Source organism: Peromyscus leucopus, chromosome 2, assembly GCF_004664715.2.
Source record: "Peromyscus leucopus breed LL Stock chromosome 2, UCI_PerLeu_2.1, whole genome shotgun sequence".
Lineage (NCBI taxonomy): Eukaryota > Metazoa > Chordata > Mammalia > Rodentia > Cricetidae > Peromyscus > Peromyscus leucopus.
In genome coordinates this window covers 74,697,303-74,721,025 of record NC_051064.1, presented here as the reverse complement: position 1 = coordinate 74,721,025, position 23,723 = coordinate 74,697,303, and the positions used below count along the sequence as shown (strand labels likewise).

Genomic DNA, 23,723 nt, shown 5'->3' with positions numbered 1-23,723 from the left:
CCCTAGAGTAAGGGGGCTATCTCAGTTTGCTGAATTAGTGAGCTCTGGGTTCAGGTGACTCTGCCTCTTTACATAAGAAGATTCTGAGTGTCACCCTCTAACATCCACCTGTACGTATGAATATGCATGCATACCACCCCCCCCCACACACACATACACACAACTAGGGAGGAAAAGAAAGTGATAACAGCAAGGCTTAAAATAAAGAGGCTGGCCCAGAGCTTTGTAGCCGATCAGCTTGGATTTAGACTCAAGTCATTGCCTTTGAGCTACATCTTGGCCTTCCTCTTTCATAGAAAGCTCCAGCCCTTCCATACTAATGCATATGCAGGAGCTGCAGTAGTTTATAAAGTTTGGAGTTTGGACCAAGTTTTGTTTTGTTTTCCTCAAACATCAGAGACTAGTTAGCCATGTAAATATGATTGCCTCCTAATAATTCCTATAGCATGCATGCCTTCACCAGAAAGGAGGATTAAAACATTAATTTCTTCATTTTTTAAATACGGTCTGGTCTCTGGCTGAGCATAGGATTCAGAAACAGTTCAGAAACATCACTGGGCTCTAGGTGCTGAGACGACTTGGAGAACCATTCACTCATCTATCCTTCCTATTCACTAATCTATCCTTCCTTCTAACCATACAAAAATATTTGTTAAAAGCCAGGAGTGTATTAAGAGGAGGTATTCTTCATGCTTAAAAGGAAAATAAATTATTGCCATTTATTAATAATCAAAATTCCATTCCTATTGGGGCATGAAACATTGAACTTATTAGCATGTAAGATAATAAAGTTCAGGGAAAATTAGTGCTGTAATGGAAGTTAAGTGAAGACAGGGTAGAGAGGTCTTGGTATTGAGGGAAGGTGAAGAGCACTATTAGAATGGGCTACAATGAGAAGAATAGGCTCATGAACAGAGTCCCAGTAGCAGGTATTTCCCCTGCCCTGGAGCCATACCAAACCTCCTTTTCTCTATTATGATTTCTAAAGAGGCCAGCGTCAGTCCTGACTACCTCTTTGCCCATAGGAAACATACTTTGCATGCCTTGCCCTTGAGTTCTAGCCTAATTCCTACTTCAGAAATCTCTATAGTTGGCATAGAGCTGGTGGTTGGCATAGGGATGAAAATCTCTTTGTGGGTTTGGGAGCCTAGATTGAGATACTGAGTGAAAGATGAAGGCTGTTCTCATCATCTCCTTCTCACCATCTCCTCTCTGAGAGCGACAATTTCAGGACGGTTGCAGTACAGGGATTTGGACCCTAAAATCAAATGTGTGCTCTGCCACTACCCAACCTTACAACCTCAGGCAGAGTGCCCTGTTCGAGGCTTAGTTTCCTCAATTGCCAAATGAAGTTAAGGATGCCTAGCTTATTTGGCTGCTGCAGCCCTCATGTTTATATATTTTAAATAACCATGAACGTGAGGTGTGGATTCTTTGTTGGCTTCTTTCGTTTATAAGGGACAAGGGGCAGATTAGGTTCTCTGATCCCTTCCTCAGTGCATTTTTTCTGAGCCAGAATTCATGACACCATCATTCTGTGAGCACTGGTGTGTTAGATCCCTTTTTGTGCAGTTGGGCATTTAATCCTCACAATGCTGTTCAGTTGAGACTATTGTCTTTCACTTTCAAATCAAAGACCAGAGACTCCAGAACAGACATTGACCCACCTAGGGCTTTCAAACTGGTAAATGACAGTGCGGACACTACAACTCTTACCTACTGTGCTACTCAGCGGGCTCTAGTAATTCAGTCCTATTTTGGGTGTGAATACACTTGATTGAACGGGTAGACCTCCTCCCTTTTAATTTGTGTTTAATTGGAGTTACAGGGAAGTGTATTTTATTCCTGCTCCCTCTATGATTTGCACTGGATGCTGTGAGAAACTCTTTGCTCCTCACTGTTTCCCCCTGGCATAGATTTTATCCAACTGTGCATGGTTGTAATTATCTTCTTGCATATCTATTCCCCTAAACAACTGCAACTTTTTCAAGGGCATATCTGTGCATTTCTAAATCCAGGCAAACAGTTTGGCATGGGGTCAGACTGTAACAGCACTGTGTTGTAACTAAGTCCTTAAACAGGAGGATTTTGAGTTTGAGGCCAGCATGGATAACACAGTGTTCCAGGTCAGAGTCAGGCAACATTGTGCGATCTTATCTCCAAATAGAAAACATTGTGCCATTTGATCTACTCTCTACCACAACTCATTTAGGTGAGTGTTACTATTCTCATGTTAGAGCTGGGAAAACTGAGCCTCCTAGACTTTTCTAAGGTCACAACACTGGAAGGTGACAGAGTGAAAAATTCTGAGCTTGACTGTGTCTGTTTCTATATGTGCTCTTAAAGCAGTTCAGTGAATGAATAGATCAAGAAATATGGGTATAGCCCCTCCCTGACTGCAGAGTCTATCTGTTTATCTCAATGACTAAAAGAATAGGAAGAAAATCAGTCCTGTTCAGTCTCCTATCCTCTCCATTAATCATCCTTCAGAGTGGGATCTGAGACAGAACTTGAGAGGCCACCTAAGGATGTGGAGTGGGGTACTGATTTGTGTTAATGGCTTGTGTGAATTATCCTCTACTTTCTGTTATTTACAGGTGGAGAATTGGCAGACAGCTGTAGGTGTATTTCAACCATCTAGCCTCAGAGAGGCATTCATAATGAACTCATTCATTCATTCTTTCAACAATTAATTGAAGATCTACTAGGTGCCATGTACCATTCACATTCATTCTGAAAGAAATAAAACCTGGCCCTTACATTCCCTGATTCTCAGGATAGAAATAGAGTAGGTGCATAATGACACCTACTCACTGTCAGACCCCAGAATATATCCTGAGAAATACACGGTTGATTAAGGGTACACTCAAGGGAGCAAGTAGTAGTCAAGTTGTCCTACAAATTCCTATGATCCCTGAGAGAAAAGCATGAGTCAGTGGGACTAGCAAGCGGGCACTAGACTCAGTCAGGGAAAGCATATTTTAGGGAAGCCAGGACTCTGTAGTTAATGCATAAATGACTAAATAAAGACTTTAGGTGGGGGCATTTCAGTCAGAGGAACAGTGTGCTCAAAAATATGGAAGCAGGTTATTCAGCTGATGTAGCACCTTCATCCAGAGTCGCAGTGCCAGGCAAAGGGGCAAAATCGTAGAGATTTTCCATCTGTCCTAAAGTCTTCAGGGCCAGCTTTGACTTTCCAATCTTCTAGACTATTAGAGCAAGGATGACCGTTGTCAGCCATTTGGGCTGGTCTTGGTGGCCCACACCTTTAATCCCAATTCTCGACAAGCAGAGGTAGGAAGATCTCAGGTTCAAAGCCTACTTGGGCTGAGAAGCAAGTTCCAGAGCAGCCTGTGTGACTCTATCTGAAAATATATTAATTAATAAAGAGGTAGTGAGAAGATTTTTAAAAGAACACAGTTTTACTTCTCACTCCAAAGAAGGGACATGGCCATGCCTCACAGCATGGAAGCAGTGTGGGATACAGTCACACTATCAAGACTATCTCATACCATTGTGTATGGGAAAATTTGACTTTATCAATACCTCATATTTAAATTTTTAGGGGAAATAAAGTCTGTCCTCAACAATAAGGGTGTTACCTCTCCTTAGATCTGCTAAACGCAACTCATTATGTTAAATGTGGTATTGTATGACATGATCTCATTGAGTTCTCCCCATCTCTTCTTAGTTACATGTTAATAACCCTGTTTGCAGAAGAGAAAGGAGGAAACATAAGTGGCTTAGCCACAGTCTACAACTAAAATGTAGTAGAGCTGAAATCCCATCCATGTCTGGCTGGCTCATGGTCAGGACTTTGTGCCTAAGTGTTTATTAGCTGTCCTTTGGATACATTCAAATTGTGGGAAGGTTTAGGTCCTTTCCTGATGTAGCCTAAAGATGATTAAGGATATTTAAACAGGAATGCAGTAGGTAGAGGATAAATGCATTCCAAAGAACCGCAATGTGTTTCCAATTTTACCCCCTGTGGCATTGTCTTGGGAGATAAAATATGCATCTAAGACATACATGATAAATTGGTGACTTGTTTAAAAGAAAATACTTTTTATTTTCTTTAATGAGGCCTTCTTAAACAGGTCAGCCAATATTTCCCTAGAGACAAAAAAATAAATCTAGATGAATGTAACTAATTATATACATACAGAGGGGGGGTGGGTATAAAGTTACAGATGTGAATCTGTATAAGCATTTTATGCAGCACCTTATCTTTTAATGTTCATTTATCTTCTTTTAGCTAATTGATTATTTTTGCATGAACATATCTTTCATTCTACTTTGGGCTGAGATCTTGCATAACCTAGGGTATTACTCAGGAAATCATTAATACTTAGATAGGTTCCTCTGTGATGCAATGACAGAATCCAGACCTCATTGTCATCATTGTTACTCCCTTCCTCCCCCTTTCCTGCCAGTCAATCTTCCTATTCTGTTGTGTATGTCCTATATCAATGCCAGTAGCTAAGTAGTTGACTGCTCACCTCCACTGCCTTAGTTTCAGTTTTCGTAATCTCTCTTAAACTTGGAGCTGTCAGTTGCTGGTATTAGTGACTCATGCACTTTCAACCAGTTGATTTTTTACATGACTTTTCTTACATTTAGTTCATTTTCCTAGCCTCTACTCACTACTCACTTGATGATAATAGCAATTCTTTACTACCCCTAGCTATGACAACCACAATTGCCCCATTTCCAAATAACTCCAGGGGTGCAAATTTATCCCATATAAGAACCGCTGTTTGAACTTGTCATCAGAAACCTCAGTGGCCTCCCTGATTTCTGTATCCCTACCACACACAGTGTGATCTTTCTACAGTTCACAGCATGTTTTATATTAGCCTATGTCAAAAATAAAATCCACTGAGTCCTCGTGAGTATCTCAAAAATGTACATTGAAGACTAGGTTACTTACAAAGATGGAGACCTGTGTGACAAGGACTTGAACTTCACACCACAAGACTCCCAATTGAGTCAATGGGAGACGAACTCGATCTGTTTGTAGTTCAGCTTTCATTGTGGTAGAAAAATGGGTTGAGAGTTACAGAAGAAGGGAGATAAAGCCAAGCCCATTCAGTATTCATTAAAAAGATCACAACGAAAGATATTGCAAACTGGGACAGGCAGGAAATGCAAGGTCATAGAACCTCTTTCATTAAGCAAATTTTCTTGATTGACAAGTTTATTAGCAGCTTTGGTAGGCACTGACTATAAACTGTGTCTCTAAAACCTTTGTAGGACATTCTGTGATCCTGGCCAAATCACTCTCATTCTCTCAGTGACAGAAACAGTTTCCTTATCTGCACCAGGAAGGAACTGGACCATTTTCTTACAATCCTCACAGCTTATGCATAGACTGAACCCCCAAGAGGGACTTCTCAGACAGCCTGGAGGCCTGTGCCACGCTACCATACTAACTCTGCCACTAGGCATTTGGCCAAATAGAACATCCAATGAGTCACCTGCCCAAAGCTATCATGGGGCTGGCCGCCAGGGACCAGAAACAAGTGGCAAGAAGGGAAGGACATTACTTGGGAGAATATGCATGTTCACAGCTCTGAGGATTAAAGGCCCGTGTTCTTATCATTGCTGAACAGAGTATTATAAATCCAGTCTTAGAATACAAAATCCCCTTGCGGCTTGGCCATTGTCAGAGAATATTAAAAAGGCTGGAGACAGAAATAATCAGTTTCCGAATGACACATTGTCAAATAAAGCATTTTCCACATTATCCTCATCGTTACTTTCTCTTGCTTCTTCTCCCATGCCTGGATATTTTAACATGAAAATGAGGCCACACTGAATGGCATCCTAACTCTGACTTCTCTGAAAGCTCTCTTGGTAGGGTGTCTTGGGAGTTTTACTACTGTTAATGTAAGAAAACTAGGTGAAGGTGCCCAGAGAAAACACAAAGCAGCGGTATGAACAGGAGCTCCGTGGCTGCTGTGGTTAGAGCTACTGACAGGATCTTACCCTTGCATTTTTCTGACATGTCTAGTGAGGATTTTAGGTACCTAGGAGTTTCTTACAATTTCTGTATTAAGTAATACACCCAAACTGGCAAATATCAGTTCAGAACCTGGACTGGAAAGCTGTCCAGACAGATGATTGGATGACAGCCGTATAGTCAGATAACTGGTAGCCCTGAAAGACTCTGAGAAAAAAGAAGAGACAAAGATCCTGTGATGGTTGATGTCAATTACGGACTTGATTGGACTGAGAATGTGTAAGGCACACCTCAGTTTGTATCTGTGAGGGTATTTCTGAATTCAGTGGGAAAAGTCTCATCTCAAATGTTGCAGCACTATCCCTTAGGTTAGATGGAACAAAGGGGGAAAAACTTGAGATCCTGCATTCTCTTTGTCTGCTCCCCATTGTCATATTATGATTCACTTTGCTTTTTGCTGTGATGGACTGAAACTATAACAAAATAAATCTTTCTTCTTCCACTCCTTGCTTTCTCAAGTGTTTATTCATAGTGATATAAAGGCAATGGAAATGTCTTCAGAAGACATAATCTCCAAAGTGAAAAGCTGGGGACTCATAATGAGCAGGTCAGCTCCCTGGGGCTCCTACAACCAACTATCCTAAGCTAGTGGCTTAAAACAAAATAAAAGAGTTATTCTCTCATAGATCAAGGTCAGAAACCTGCCCCCCCCAAAAAAAATACCAGCAGGGTCACTAATTCTGGATGCTCTGTTGAAGAAGTTGCCCCAGCTTGGGAAGAAAGACCCATGGACCAGAAATATTCTATGGCCTGCAGCTGAGTCACTCTAATCTCTGTCTCTGTCTTTAACTTACCTTCTTTCTATGAGTCCTTGCCTCTGTGTTCTCTCTTGTTAACAGGACAGTAGCCATTTTGTTTAGGGTCCTTTCTAATCCCATATGCTCTCATATTAACTAATCACATCTATAAAGTTCGAATTTCCAAATGAGGTCCCACGAGGGCATGTTCCTCTGGGTACATTATTTGGTGCATTTTGGAGAGTGAAAGATTGCTTTAGGTGAAGGGGTCAATGAGTTGACACAAGGGACCATTATAATTTGAGGACAAGCTAATCAGTCAGTTTGGCTCTAGGGTGAGATACCCCAGGCAGAGCAGGTAAGGCTTGCAGAGAATGGAAATATAAGAAGGAAGCAGGGCCCCAGTTTTGATGGATATTGAGTGCCAGGTTCAGAAGTCTGGGTGTTGTTCTGTGACTGGTTAGAGTACAGGAACAGAGAAACTAAAGGAAGGAGGCTTCTATTTGTGAACTTTCTGTGGTGGGGACCTTTTACTCAGATCATGTGTTGTCTTTTTAAATTCTTCACATAATTCTTCACAGTGAGAACAATCATTTCCAAAGGAGTCTATTGGAGCCCAAGGAAGTAAACTATTGCAGTACACATGTCGCAGCCATAAGCATGCAAGGAATCATAGTATCACATGTCCTGGACACAGGCTGTTCATGTCATAACCCTCTATGCACTCATCCTTGCCTGCCTCTGCTGGGGAATCTGTGTCTCATTCTCAGTCATGGAATAAGGAAAGTAGAATACTATTGTGGAGCGAAACCCGAGGAAGGAAGATTCCAGAAGAGAGGGAGATATACTTCTTCTTTTTTAATCTCTTCCCTCCTCTCACCTGAGAACACAGTGAAATTATCAGACACATAAAGAAGTAAATTGAATACTTTTGTACACACTTATGCACTTACACACTCATGCAAGCCAACTGCTAACTAACAGACTGCTATTTTTTTCTGGGATTTTCAGCCCTTCACCCGTCCTTGTTTATCTTTGAAAAAGACCCAAGATGTTCCCCCCTCCAATTGGATTTGGCATCAGGTTGAACCTGAGACCAAACGGCCTCAGTGTACCAGCCCTGAGCCTTGGCTTCTTCTTGACTTGCTTTATGAAAATTCACAATCCTTGACCCCTCAACCCTCCCTGCCTCCGTGACTCCTGCTTCACCCTGCAAGCTTTTTCAGCCACGATGGTCTGGTTTGCTCCTGCTGTGTGCTCAGAGCATGGATGTCCCAGCTCCACTGACACATCAATTGCTCTTCCTTTTGCTTTCCTTGTCCCTGGTGGAAGAAGCCGGAGTAGGAATGTGGCTCCCTTAGAGTGGGCCTGTATAGCAGCATTCTTAGCCACTGCTCATGACTCAACATGCTATTATCACTGCTGAATTGCTCATCCTCTTTCATGAGTAGATTGCCCAAATGAGACAACAATATAGCAGCTCTCTCAAGGCTGCTCTGTTTATGCACAGCCCTCCAGTTTGAAGTGACCATATTCCTGCTTTTTATTTTTTTGGACACAACTACCCTTTAGGTGCCATGACTGAGAACATTTATATCCCATGCTTACTATCTTCCAGTTTTCTGATAAGTTCTCTACATCTATCAGCTCTCATCTCCCTTTACAAAGAAACTTTTGGCTCACACATTTCACATATATCTGAAAAATTATACATATGCATATCTACATAAAAACACATAATGAGGATCTGTTTAATTTGTGTGTTGTTGGTTTCTAAGTTCTGATATCTAGGGAAATATTCCTTGAGACCTTAATGAAGATCACTGCCAATGTCAAGACAGGATGTTAGCTGTGTTCAATGCTCCTACCCCAACCTTATACCCAGCCACCCTTGAGCCCCACCTCCTTCAGGAGGGGAGAGGGTGCATATTTTACTGTAGTGAGTTTTTGGGTCTTGGATAACAGAAAGTTACACTTTTCATTGTGTGTGTAGTCAAAAGAATGTCAGAAAATTAGTGAAAAGACAGAATACATCTAAATAATATACACTATAGTAACCCTCTCTCAAGACACTGTGTTCAAGGTCAATTTCTGGCTTCTTCTTTGTGACATATTGTAGTGACCAGAACTTGGTTATGTCTGCAATAAGATTATGATCTAACTACTTGGGTGACATGGAAAGAATATACGCCTTAGAATTAAGAAACAAAAACACACTAAATAAAATAATAAATATAAGGTTCCAATCTGATTTTCACACCATGCCCACATTACATATAACTGAGGTGAGCCCATCTTGTGTGGGAATCACACCAACAGAACTGAACAAAGTGGCACCCAGTGTCCAAAAGTGGAATATGATACAAAGTGAAGAAAGAGATAACTGCAACACAGGTTTTTCTGGCATTGTGGATATTAGGGAGAACAGAAGAGTGTAAGACTCCTGCTGTCTACCTTTGGCAGGGACCTGGGAGATAAATGAATATTTGGAAACTAGTTCCCCATTAGAAACTCGAAGACCATATTATTTCATGAATTTTGCATGTCAATTTAAATATACTTATAGAAATACTGTCTTCATATTTCTCAGTCCTGTATAATATGCAGAGCTGGAATGGGTTAAAGATGAACTAGCATCAGTTTACTATAAGTATCTGATTAAAAGAGTCTTATAAATCATTGCTTTCATTCACCTGTTCATTCATTCATTCTACAAATACTTTTAAGCACCTGTGTTGTCCTAGCCCTCTTTTTGAAAATCAAAGATTAAAGGACTGAAAATGAATAAAATACACACTGTAGAAACATTTGGATTTGATAATGCAATCTAATACTCTCTCATAGTTGTAATGGGTTGTACGGAATGACACTATCACTTAAGCCCTTGGGGAACTCATTTTGTAGATAATAAAATAGGGCTGAGAGAGCTTGATGGATTGTCCTGGGGCTGCTTAGCTGGTGGGAAGAACAGGAAAGCAACAGCCCGCATTTAACAAGCTAGGTTGTTCTAACATGGCTGTTAGCAACAGCCTTTGCTCTTCAGATCAAACTTGTGAAGAAGGAAGAGGGAGACTCTTACCTATTCTTGATGGTTAGGGTACTACGGCCTAAAGAAGTCAGTTTCCCCAAAGTCTCACAGTTTGTTAATGAAAATGCTGGGCTGGGAAGTGGTGTCTCTAGCTACAAATCCATGACTGTTGGAACCCACCGAACCCAGGTAAAGTGAGACAGGTAGGAAAGCAGCCTGGCCCTGCAATCCACAGATCAGAGGCCCATACCTTTGCTCTTCTTTCTTCCTACTCCAGGGAGGACTCATTGCACTGCTGCTCCTGTTGCTGGTGTTCACAGTGGCACTGTATGCCCAGCGGCGCTGGCAGAAGCGCCGGCGCATCCCCCAGAAGAGCGCAAGCACTGAAGCCACTCACGAGATTCACTACATCCCATCAGTGCTGCTGGGCCCTCAGGCCAGGGAGAGCTTCCGCTCCTCCAGGCTTCAGGCACACAACTCAGTCATTGGTGTACCCATCCGGGAGACACCCATCCTGGATGACTATGACTATGAAGAGGAGGAGGACCCACCCAGGCGGACCAACCATGTCTCCCGTGAGGATGAGTTTGGTAGCCAGATGACCCATGCCCTGGACAGCTTGGGACGGCCAGGAGAAGAGAAAGTGGACTTTGAGAAGAAAGGTGAGCCCTTTCAATGTTCTGTCTTTCTGGGGGCAATCTGGAGCATGGAGAGAAGTGCAGGAGTTGGGAACAGAGGCAGGATCTTTCCAGATCAGTCATTGGGAATCTTAGACCTATTACTCTGCTCTGTTATCAGACTCCATCTCTCTTGGTTCTTCACTCATGGCAGAACTAATGAATTAGTAACTGGAGTTTTGAGGGCATCAGAGAGTCCACAGTCCAACACCTCTGAATGTTCTTAACTGCCTCCATCGACAGTCTTCTCACTGTCGAAAATATGGCCCATTTCTGCACATTCTTATTACAAGTTTTTTTCTTCTTCTGCAGTGCTTGAAAACTGTCTTTGTCCCTCTTGTCCATAAGAAAGCGAGTCTGATCTTCTTTCTCCAAGAAATACATTGAGAATTCTGTCAAGAGAAAAACAGAAAGTGCCCGTTTACTTCTGTAAATCAGCCTCTTCAGCCTTCTCAAGAGAAATACGTTTCAGGCATTTCGCCATCCTGGAACTGTCTTTGGGATGGAGATTCTCATTTTTCACATTTTAGAGTGTCACACCTTGGCTGACACCCTTCCTTGTCCAGCTGGGCATGTGCCGGTGTTGAGCAAAATAGAATTTTCACCTTCCTCTGCCTTAATGACATAGCCCACACCCCTAACATACTCTCTATCAAGCTTCAGATAGAAAACAGAAAACATCTTAAAGGGGGATGAAGCAGGTCACTACTAATGGTCTTGTTTGCTTTCTTCTTCTCACTCCATCCTTCCATGCCCCTCCTGTCCCCTCTGCTGCTCTTCCTAGTATGGAGATAGTACATTGTAATGGAGTCTGCATTGGCAACATAGCATTTATCAATAGGGATGACAGTAGAAACAGAGTTGACACAGTATTGCCACTTCTGTGAACCTAGGCAAGTTACACATTCATCTCCCATCAGATGGTATGGCTGCAAGTGTTTTGCTTTTCAGAGGGGTTGGGAGGTTTCAGTGAGTTAAAACATATAAAATCTAGGATTTGCAGTCAATGCCCTCCTGCTGCCTGCTTGCTATTGAAGTTACTCATTTCATATCTCTTCAAATTGGTTCCAATGGGCCAGATACAACATTAGACCTACAATAGAAATGTGGAGGACAAAACCTCTATCTTGCCCTCAGATAGCACGGTGGGAATCTTCCTGGAGATAAGTCACAGGAGAATGGTTAAGAAACAAAATCCAAAGCTCGAATAGAGCCACAGGTCTCTCCATGCTGCAAAGCCAGGACGTGGCAGGGCTGAGAGCAGAAATACAGGCCCCAAATGCTGTAGGAAAACAAAAACAAAACAATAACCCATCCTTTCTGTACTGTTATCTTCTTGTTTACCATGCATGACCAGGGTGGACCTTAGCACATCTATCTGATGGTCCATTTTCCTGAGGGATTGGTTTTTCCCAGGCTTTGTGCTTCTTGAAGTGGATAAAGTTTGTTCATTCCAGATTTCCCACAATTTAGCTTCTGAAAGAGGGAAAGAAAACTGACTATTAGGACTTTCACCAGAAAAGACAGGATAGTGCTGGACTGAGGTGACTCCTCAGAAGTGGAAGGAGGGTTCTAGTCCTCTTGTTTACTGAGATGTCCTAGTACCTGAATCTTTCGGATCTCCTACCCCTTAACATCTTAGAGTGACTCTTCCTCCAGTGTTTTTTGTTTTGCAAACAGAACTCTTTCAGACAAAAGTCTATTCTCAGATTCTCTGAAATCTAAACATCAGTGTTGAAAATGCCAGTTGACTGTCTGGAAAAAAATGAGTGTATGAATCCTGAAAAGTAGGCAGTGTAGTAGAGTGCAGGGGGCAGAACTGAGAGTTCCACTCCTCAGTTTACTGGCCAAATGTCTTAAACAAACAAACAACAAAAAAGTGTTATACATTATTTGTCTCCACATCTTTAATATCCATGTTTTCAGCTTTAACCTAAATAATTATTTGTCAAGTTCATGAGACTGGGGTACAAGAAGAGAAGTGGAGAGTAAAAGCTGGCAAGAAGGGAACAGAACATATTCTTTTTGAGTCCCAACATCACAAAGAGTTGCATCTGTCCTTGAGGAGGCAAGTGCTAGAAGCTGTCTCTCACCATTATGGTCCTGAGTTCACATCTGAGGTCCTCCTCCATCTGCCAGGACATAGAGATCTATCTATATCAGTGCAGTTCAAGTCTATTGTCTCTGGTGATATACAGAGATAACCATGGAAGTATGTTCTTTAGAAGGTACAAAGTATGAGCAATATGGAGAGATAGAAAATCTATGGGCACTAGTATCAGAATGCAGTTAAGGAGTAGGAATAGGCTCCAGTGTTCTAAGGATCATGAGGTGATTACAACCTACAAGCATTCATTAAGCATTTACAAAGAACCAGGAGAGAAATGTTTCAAGGTTCCAAACTCAAAAGATAATCCTCAAGGACAAAGAAATACAAATTATTCTGTTTTATCATTGTACATTGTATACCTGTATGCAATCATCGTACTATCCCCATAAGTATGTATAATTATAAAAACAACACTTAAGGATGCAAAAGTGACCCCACAGTCTTTGGAAATTATATAGCCAGAGATAATCCTATATGCACATTTCATTCTTGGAACTTGCCTTGGGCATGAAATTGTCTCAGCCCAGTTGAGTTGTACCAACCTCCTTTTGAGCTCAAATATGCAGCTTTGCAAGAAGCAGTATGGAAACTGAAGGGAGATCGTTTTAAAGTGACAACTCCTTGGGGTTGCATGGCTCAAGGATATTGAGAAGGGCTGATGTTCAAATGGGATGCACTAATATGACTATATCCACCATTAGATTTGGAAAAGCTCTTCTGATGCTAGTGGTATCCAACCTGTGTGCCCAGCCAGCACATAGTATTCTCCTATCTTCCTATTGCCAAGTAATGGCTTTGTGCTCCAGTATAATGCTTGAGTGGTTTTTGGCTAGTTAGAGTCTGTAACATGGAAGTTTTGTGAAGTTTTTAATGTCTACCACTATTGGGTACACACAGTGGGATATTTGTATACTGTGTGAAGGTGTATTGCTGTGATTGGTGTAATAAAAAAAGCTGAATGGCCAATAGCTAGGCAGGAAGTGTAGGTGGGACTTCCAGGCAGAGGGGAACACTCAGAAAAGAAAGGTGGAGTCACTAGCAAGACATGGAGAGCAAACAGGGGGTACAAGATGGGAGAGAGGTAACACCACATGGCAGAATGAAGATTAATGTAAATGGGTTTGTTGAAGTTATAAGAGCTAGTGGGACCAGCCTAAGCTAATGTCCAAGCTTTTATAATTAATAAGGTGTCTCCATGTCACTAATTGTGAGCCTATGGCCAACAAAAAAAGCATGCTGCATACCACCCTTGACATCAAGTGAGCAAGCTGCTGAATATTTACTTATGCCAATAAATGAATATTCATCACTATGCTTAATGCAAAAGGAAACTCAGTACATGTCAATTCTGATCTTTCTCCTCCCTTTTAAATGTACCTTTCCTTCCTATAAGATTATGCATGGAAGTATAAGGGGGTCAGAATAACAAATGTGTCAGTTTATTGAAGAATGGTGTAAAAGGTAATGAATGCACATTGAGATGTCTAATTGTGTTTTGTGATGACAGAAACGTGCTGTTTATAATAGAAGAAAAGAGAGATGGGAAAGAAGGAAGGGAAGAGATAAAGACAGAATACTGGAATAAGACTAGAAGAAGAAAGGGGGAAGGAAGGAATGAGGGAACAAAGGGATTGGAATTGCATAAAGCAAGAGCTGAATTCTACCTTTGACCAGCTGCTTCCATTAATCGGACTAAAAATTAGACACTTTATAATAGCTTGATTCATATTATCTTAGCATTTACAACTAAATGTGTGTGTGTGTGTGTGTGTGTGTGTGTGTGTGTGTGTGTGTATTTAATAGCAATGGGGTTCTGTTCCATTATTCTGAAGATGGGGTTGGTCTGCATGGAGTGAAGAGGAGGAAATAGAGATGAATACCACCAAAACTCATTGTCTGAAATTCTCAATGAATTAATAATACCTTAAAATATTAATGTATCAAAAGTATCTTTCCTTGTCAGTTATACATTCCTACCTTACTCTATAGATGCCATTATGTGGATATGCTTAGTATTCTGAAACTCACTTTATTATTTGCTGTGTTAGCCATCATTTAAATTTTTTGCACTAACAGGGAGATAGCAGGCATCACAGTATGTATCCTTACCTATGTAGTGAGCTAGGCAGATATTCCTGCAGCCTGTCAGACCATTTCTGTAAGGCAGACATATTCCTAAGTGCTGAATTGCTGCATCAAAGGAAATCCCCTTTGATCATATTAGAACCAAGCATATGTACTCATTTTCACAACGTATTTTGTATTCTCAAGGGAGTGTACGAAATACTGTCTACCCAGGCAGATCCTAGCCCATCCCATTGAGTGTTCTTGTAGAATTATATCTTTATTCACATGGTTGCCTTCATTTTTATGTGAACTTTTCTTTCAATATCTTCTGTTCCTCATTAGCATTAGTACTAATTTCTTTCTTTGTTGATGAATGGTCCTCTTATTTCTTCTATTGTAGTGATTCATTGAATGAAGGAATGCTTCAGAAAAGCTTCCCTCTGCTCTCCTACATTTTCTCGGGACCCCAGGTAGAGAAATCAAATACATTAATAGCATTATTAAATTAAATATATTAATAATAGCAATAGATACAAGTAGTAGCCCCACAAGGATGCATGCAGAGGCATCACAGAGTCCATCAGACACACATCCAGCAGTTTGAACTTTGCTGTGACTCAGGAAGATAGTCAAGTAATTCTCAGGGTCTGTAGGATACATGCTGGGAGGGTGAGGAATATTCTACATTTATTGAGTACCTGTAATGCTCCTGATGTTTCCCTGTGCATTCTCTCATTAAGCCACTGTCATTATCCTGAATGGGAGATGTATGAAAGTGTTGGGTAGAGAATTATTGCTGCTGCTGTTATCAGCTATTACTAGCTGACTTTTACTACTCTTATGGAATTTTCAGTGAAATATACCATTTGAACTAAACAACAACCCTATAGGGTGTATGTACTAACATTGTCCCCACACTTCACAGGAAAGAAAATGAGGTTAAGTAATGTGTTCAAGGTCACATAGCTTTAAAGTAGTTCAAACTTGAACATGAGAGCTTCTCTGGTACCCATGGGGCTGTGACTAAGTGCAGCACTCTGAGAGCTGGAGGCCACTGAGTTCTTAATTCTAGGGATTTCCTGAACACACAGCAAGGGTTTGCATCACTGACAAGTTTGGACATTAATAATCTTGGTAGTCAGCATATAATCTCTGGAAGTCAGGAAGCAGTTGCATAGCAACTCTGAACTTCTAAGTAGGAGATCACACTGCTTAGAGTGGTACCCAAGGTATGGCAAACTCATGTCTGATGTCAGTGCAGCACTCCAACATGTCAGAGATATGTCTCTTGAGACACCCTTCAGTGAAAGTCAGGTAAATACCATCTTCGGATGGCTTTCATGTGTCCTCATACATCTTTCATAGCCAAAACCCCACAAAATGCCATTTTTTTCCATTCATGCATTTTACACAGGTTCTCTGGCCTGTACCTCCAGATCTCCAAACTTCAGCTCACTCATCCCTCTCCACACTATATTTATCTTGCTAGTGTCCCACCAACAAACACCTCAGCCTCACACTCTTCCCTTCTGGCCTTTCTTCTTCTGTGGCGACCCTCTTCTTGTCCATTCTTCACAGAAGCAGCCACTCTGCAGTGATTACTTTTCTCCACAATCAACTCAGTTCCAGAGATCTCACCTGACTGCCATCCTCTACACTCTTAGCAAAATGATGTTTTCTTGGCTCTTTAAAACTGCTGCTCTTCTTTAACAGCAGATTACAGGGCTTCATGCCTTTTTATGATGATGATGATGATGTCTGGTCAGCTTGCTGTGCTTTTCACTCAATCTTAAGTCTCAATATCTTGAAATAGATCAATCTGTCCACCCAAGGGACCATTTGCACAAACTTTTATCTTATTATCCTAGGACTTTCTATCTTCAGCCTCCCAAACTCCATCACTTCTAGCTCTCTTCATGAAAAAACACCACCCAACGGAAACCATATCCATCTTTCTAACTTCCAGAGAAGGGAAACTATTCCTGATTGCTGTCCATCTAGACAATGCATGAAGGACCTATCAAGACTATGCTGGGATAACTAGAGGGCAGAGTATGCACAAGTGCATTACTTATAGTACGGCTATGTTGTATATACTCAGTAAGCTAGTTTAGAAAGATTCTCCAGCCTATGAAGAAAAGTTTGGAATGGAATTTCTAAAACAATGTTTTGGGTTAGCATACAAAGAAATGGGTCTCACTGTGACATTTTCATCCATGTATACCATCATGTTTTATGCTTATCCTCCACCACTCTCTTCCCACATTCCCCCTTTTTCCTTCTTGCTAGGAAGGAAAACAAGAGAGGGTAATGGAATACATACATCACGAAAACAGAAGGAGGACCTCTTTGGAGGAAGGAAGAGAAAGAATTTTCTTAACACCAATCTGTCCTGACTTCACTACATTCAATTGACTTCCTGTCCTGTCTTTTAACGTACCTTTCCAATTCAACATTTTAAAGTGCCCCTTGCAGTTAAGATGCACCCCGCGTCACCCCGACTCCTCCATGAGCCATCTGCACAGGCACAGTCAGTCAGACAGGGAGATGAGCTTAGAGCACCTGTATCTTCTCCTTGAGCCCATCTCCCCCTCCTAACTCAGTCATTCATTCACCTTAATCCCTGTTGATGGTCACCTGTGTGTAACTGTAGAACAGCAAACAACATAGAAAGAGGCACTTAGAAAGGTGGAAGACAGAAATAGTTGCTGTCTTTTGTTGACAGTTTCATATATTTATATAATGGATCCTCATCACTTTTGCCCCACTTCCATCTCTCATCATGCTCTGCCTCCCTCTGAAACCTATCTTTCCCACAAGCCCCCACCACCACCACCTTCTTTGTGTGTGTGACCTGCTGAGTTCAATTAGAGGTCTTGGCCTGAGCTCTTTCACATTTTACAGAATAGCTTCATAAATTTGAGTGGCTTGATAAACTGTTATTGACATTTTTGAGACACAATTTTACTCCTGCTCGAAGAAAGTAAGTCACTCACCTGTGACATAGCATTTTGATGATGAAGTTTTCTTTGTGGTCACCTCACTAAACTTCATGTTCAGTACTCTCGGTATGCCTGCAGTCTCCTGACTGTCATCTGGCAAAATGCTTACCATATCTGCATTGCCCTCCGTTGAGTCTGAATTATTATAATCTCATCTATGGATGCATTTAAACAAAAGTATGTAGCCACTGGTCCTCAGGGATGCCAAAAATGGGTCTGGGAATTAAACAATGTTTAAGTCATCCTTTCTAATCAGAGTCTGCAAAATTGTAGCTTAATCTGCTCTCATTCTGTTTCCTTTGTTATGCTGCTGGGGAAACAGAGGGGGAAAGACCTGTACTTCAAAATGCATCCCATAGACCTAACCAGGCTGGAAAGTATTCCCACTGTTGTTTTGTACCCCCTGTTATTGCTCCCCAATTGGTAAGAAGAGTAGATGATAGGGGTATAATGACAGCAGCTCATTTTCTTCTCGGTTAATCATCACAAGGAATGGATTAGTTAAGTTGGTCATCTTAGAGCAAGCCCTGGATAGTGCCTTTATGGCTTCATGCTCATTAGGTTCTTGTCCCCAGTGTGCAAGTGGCTAGACTGGGCAGAAGCAGAGAAGTGGAGTCTAACAGAGAGGAACTTAGTCTTCCAGGCAGACGGCCTCAGCTGTCTCCACACTCTCTAAAATAAGATATAGACAGAGATTTGTCATGGAATCACAAATAGGAATGTCACCAAAGCTGTCACCAGCACCCCTTAAAATGTCACTTCCCAGCATTAATTGCTGTGATAGCAAAACAAACGGATGCTCTCAGAGCCTGTGCTCTTCCTTCCTCCTCCCTCAGGATCCTCTTCCAGTGGCTTTGTCTCCCTCTCTGCACACTCCCTTCGCATCCCTTAGCTCTCTGTCTCTGGGGACCCTCTGGGCATGCTGACTTGATTAGAGTGTGCCTGGCTAGGCAGCCCTACCGCACAGTGACAGATGAGGGTGAAGGAGGTTGATAAATGTCAGGGGCTTCAAGACAGTTTCTTGATTGATCAGGGCTAGAGCAATTTCCCAGCAACCAGGGACTTGTACCCTCCTGTCCTGGCCTACCCTGCAGTAGCTGGAAATGGCCCTGTGGGGGCTGCCTGTCACCAAACGCCAGGAAAGCTAAGCCCCAGCCCCCTACAGGGACCAATTGGCCTCTTGTACCAGCCTCCCCTGCATCCCCTGCATTGGGAATGTGGAAGACCGCTCCACTGCCCACAAATATGCCCTTATTTGTCCTGGTATTTGCTAATCATAAAAGCTCTGCACATACTCATTGTAGAATCCCTAAAAATAAAAGAACACACCCTTTAGGAATTTATCACATTACTTTTTGAGCCCAATTTTCTATATTTTTCACACATTATTTTATTTCTTTACTTCAATCTTAGATCATAAACATTATTTGTATTTCCATCTCATCATTGCATCATCTTTTATTAATGAATAGTTATTTGCTTTATTGTTTGTTTGCTATTTTTCAGTCAACAGAAACAACCATGTTTGGGCTTAAACTTACTTTCCTCTGGGTATATTCCCAGGTGTAGAATTACTGGGTCCAATGACTGAATCTTTTGAAGTTCTTGTTATGTAATTAGTTCATATTTCCATGGATGCTTGATAAATAAGAAAATATTTGTTCATTTCTTTCTTCATCAACAATTCTAATTAAACACCTACTATGTGTCAAGAAATATTTAGGCCATTGACAATAAAACAGTGAGGAAAACAGCTTCAAGTCCCTCTCTAGTATGTTTTCTACTGTGAAAAGACTATCCATAAATGATAGTTTGGATGGGAGACAATTAAGGAGAGGACTAGTATCCTCACTTTACTGGTGATGTGGTGTTTGAAGGCAGGGCTGTAATGTTTGAAGAAATAAAACCTTTGGGACTTGAAGAAAGACCATTTTATGGAGTAGAAATAGCAGAAGCAAAAGCCTGTGGCATCAGTTTGCTGGAAGACTTAAGTGATATGAAGGAGAAGCATGATGAAGAAAGCTCTGGAATCAGTTGTGTCATATTAACACTGGAGCAAAGGTCTTAAAGGCCTGGGAAATAAGCTTATCCACTGTCACAATGAGTGCATTGGGGACCAATGGAAAAAGAAAGCACCAATTTCTTCATATCAAGTGATAAGAAATTGAAGCCAAAATGAAGAAGGAAGATTAGTAAAGTGTGTGTTTAATCTTGAGAGGGGAGGCTTTGATTGAACTGGGGATACCAGAGGACAGCAACTTCACCCTAGAATCTCACAGATAGAACTCAACCTACACATAATTAATTTGTTCTTATTCTTGTTTGCATACAGGCTGTATTTAATTTTTTATCTTTTTCTGTTTTGTTTTTTGTGTGTATGTGTCTGTGTGTGTGTGCCCATCTGCATGTATGCATGCATGTGCATCTCTGAGATTGACACAGGGAGTCATCCCCACTCTTCTACCTCATTTGTTGAGGAAGGATCTCTCAGTCGAACCTAAAGCTCACAGATATGACTGGTGTTGCTAGCCAGCTTGCCATGCAGATCCCCTTTCTCTGTCTTCTGAAGATAGAGATATGGACAGGCTTCCATGTCTACCTGGCATTTGTATTGTTCTAGGAACCTGAACTCTGGTTCTCAAGCTTGTTTAGTAAGTGCTATAACTACTAAGCCGTTCTTCCTGTAATGTATTTAAATTTTTTGAAACAAGGTGTCTAGTGGGTGAGTACAGGATTTGTCAAATATCTTCAGTGCAAAAGATGCTTTGGCCAACGCCATCCCCGAGCAAAGAATTTCTTGGAAGAAAATGTGTATTCAACTAAGACTGAGAAAAACAGTCCCCAAACCTAGGCATCAAAGCCACAACAGGGAGATGTGGATTTCAGAAGAATGCAGATGTCGTACACAGTTAGGGTAAATGCTTCTGTAGTCTGTAATGTACCATGCAGACAAAAGATGGCAAGATTCATGTAGCACTGTTATTCTGCTGCCAGCATCAGTGGGAGTTTGTTTGGAGGTGCTCCTTCCTGTTCTTTGTGTTAGCCATTCTGGCATTCCCCAGGAGTATTTATTTATTTATTTATTTATTTATTTATTTATTTATTTATTTATTACGTACACAGTGTTCTGCCTGCATGTGTCCCTTCAGGCCAGAAGAGGGCACCAGATCTCATTACAGATGTTTGTGAGCTACCATGTGGTTGCTGGGAATTGAACTCAGGACCTCTGGAAGAACAGCCAGTGCTCTTAACCGCTGAAGCATCTCTCCACCCCACCCCCCACCCCACCCCCACCCCCGCCAGGAGTCTTTATGGTTTATCTCTCCAGTCCTTCCTTTATTTGTCACCTTGTCATCGAATCCATCTCTCAGTACATTGCCAAAATAACACAGTACCCAAGATCATGCACACATATGCGTAACACCTCCTCAGCTCTTTTACCCGTGTCCTAGTTAATCGTAATTGTCAACTTGACAGAGCCTGAAGTCATCTGAGAGGAGGAGCCTCAACTGAGGAATTCCTTAGGTCAGATTGTTCTGTGGCCATGTCTGTAGGAGATTCTCTTGATTATTAGATATAAGAGGATGCGGCCCACTGTGGTTGGTCCTATCACTCAGCAGGTGTCAGGCTGTATAAGAAAGTTAACCTAAGCATGAGCCTGAAAAAAGAGTCAGCAAGCAGTGTTCTTCAGTGGTTCCTCCTTCAAGCTCATGCTTGAGTTCCTATCCTGACTTCCTTCAATGAAGGAATGTGACCTGGCATTGTAAGCCAAATAAACTCTTCCCTTCCCTAAGTTGCTTTTTGCCAGAGTGCAGCCCTGCTTTCTTTTTCTTCATTGACTTTGCCACCATTTGGCACATTCTCCATATTTGTGTGTATGTGGTCTCTAGCCTTAGGAATTCTATGGATTTTTTTTTTCAGGGCTAGATACTTATTGTTTAGAACCTGGAGTGTCACAAGATAGAGCACAAGTAGATAGTGAAGTGAGTGGATAAACTTAACAAGCATATCTACAAATGATTGCTCTGATATGTTTTAATTCAGCTTCTTCAAGGGTTGAAAGGACCCAATTCTTTAGTTTAGATAATGGAGGTTATGGTCAGTTGCAGGAGGAATGTTAGGCACTGTGGATAGACTAAGACTGTTGTCAATGCTAAATACTTATGATGTGCTCAAACGAAATGATGTAGTCAATAACTCCCCAGGTTCTGAGAGGAAACTGAAGCAGAAAGAGCCCTGATGTCCTCCATGGGAGCAAGAGGCTGTTAGAGGCAGGATTTCTACCTAGGTGTATATGACTCTGAAGTCATTTTTTATCAACAGTCGGCCATCTTTACTGTGAAAAAACACAGCAAACAGGCCTGATATGAAAAATAACCTCAGCCGTCTAAAAGAAAGAGCCATTGCTTGGATATGACAAAAATGTATACACTATTTCTACTCTGATGAATTCTGTATGCTCGTGTGTGTGTGTGTGTGTGTGTGTGTGTGTGTGTGTGTGTGTGTGTGTATGTGTATGTATGTTTCTCTGTTCTTCTCTTAGGGGGATCTGGAAATAACCTGCCTCTGCCTGCCCACCTGTGTACTCAGTTTTTATCCCCTACCTCTGTTCTTGAATCTCCCACACCCCTGCCTGTACAAAGAAAGGATTTAATCATGTCCAATACAGAATATTGTGATGGACAGAGCCTCACACCAGGCTGCATCACCATGTACAAGCTAATGGGAAGCTATGTGACTTTGCTCAGATCACATCAGTGTTACTGGGATGATAGTATCTTGGGGCACACAGCAAGGTGTGCTGTAGGCTATGAGGCACCTGTAGCTGCCTTCACTAAAGCAGGCACCTGTGGCTATAGCAGTCCCTTAAAGCGTCAATCCTGTCCAGAACAGCAAGGAGTCCATCTGCTCAGAGAAGGGCTGGTGTGTCCTGCCTCAGAAAAATCTGGTTTGTGAAAGGCTCAGCTTAGCAAATAGATAAATCGGGTACTGACACATTATTTTTCTAAACAGTTCTTTATTTTACAAAAGCATTCTCCACAGGTCTCCTTTCAATATGTCGCACTTCACTGGTGCATGGAAAAGACAAGGGGATTTAACTGACTTTTAGCTTGCCTGGATGTTTAAAGACTCTAGTTTAAAAACCAAAGCACAAACATAGTACAGTGCTTTCTGAGATTGGCCAGTAGTAGGATTTAAAAAGGACTTGGTACAGGGCAGGTGCAGGCATGAATGCTGTCCTCACAGAGTGCCTTGTTCTAGGAATAAGTTGATTGGCTTCTTTTGGTCTCCAATTTTTATCTATGAAATTTGTTCAACAAGAATGCAGACTGTCTAGGCTTTGTTTTCAGGATCCTGTGCAGTAATGTTTGGAGAATCTGGTACAGTCCTGAAAAAAACATTATCCCTTTCCTGAGCCCTACTCCTCCCATCTCTTTGATGAGCAGCTTGGACCCCTCCAGGTCTAAACCAGCAGTTTTCTCTTTCCTTCTCTTTGCTAGAATACATGAGGCATGGATCAGAAGTTCAGCCTCATGTGGCTGGCAGGCATGACTAATGGAGTATGTTTGGGAATAGATATTCTTAGGAAACCCTGGCTGTAAGAGAAGGCTTTCTTTCATGCAAACTCTTAGCTACTCACAGTTTCCTACACAGAAATGATGCAAAGGGGAAGAAGGGCATCTTAACTAGCAATCTGAGCCTTTGAATAAGTGGCAGAATCCAGTCCCCAGCCCGTGTCAACAGCCTTCTGGCTCCAAGGCTGTTTTGTAAGTGTCCCACAAGGAGGTCAGCAGAGAGAGAGATATCACTTCCTCCTCATTTCCCTGGTGAATGAAGCCTTCAGAGACCAGATGCATCCACTTCATTATAATTATGTTAAGTGCCGCCTGATTGGCGCTGCTCATCACTTTGGGGAAGTAGCCTCAGAGAGTGGACAGACAGGCTGCCTGCTTTGGCTCCCTGCGGCTCCAGCTGTGTCCTTGGCAGTTAAGGCCATGCTTCTCCTTGAAGACCACAGCTCTCCCTCAGGGAGGAGAAGTCAATGCCTAGGGTGGGGGTAGGGCACTATAGTGCACTGT

General features: G+C 41.8%; 1 protein-coding gene across 4 annotated transcripts in view; it reads left to right on the top strand.

Annotated features, from left to right (window-relative positions):
• Astn2 (astrotactin 2) overlaps positions 1-23,723 on the top strand; it is a 948,854-nt gene that overhangs the window by 190,554 nt on the left and 734,577 nt on the right. For all 4 annotated transcript variants that reach the window (XM_028887868.1, XM_028887866.1, XM_028887865.1 and 1 more), the window contains one exon: positions 10,065-10,449. In XM_028887868.1, the coding sequence (XP_028743701.1) occupies positions 10,065-10,449 (385 nt within the window). The remainder of the gene's footprint in view (positions 1-10,064; positions 10,450-23,723) is intronic.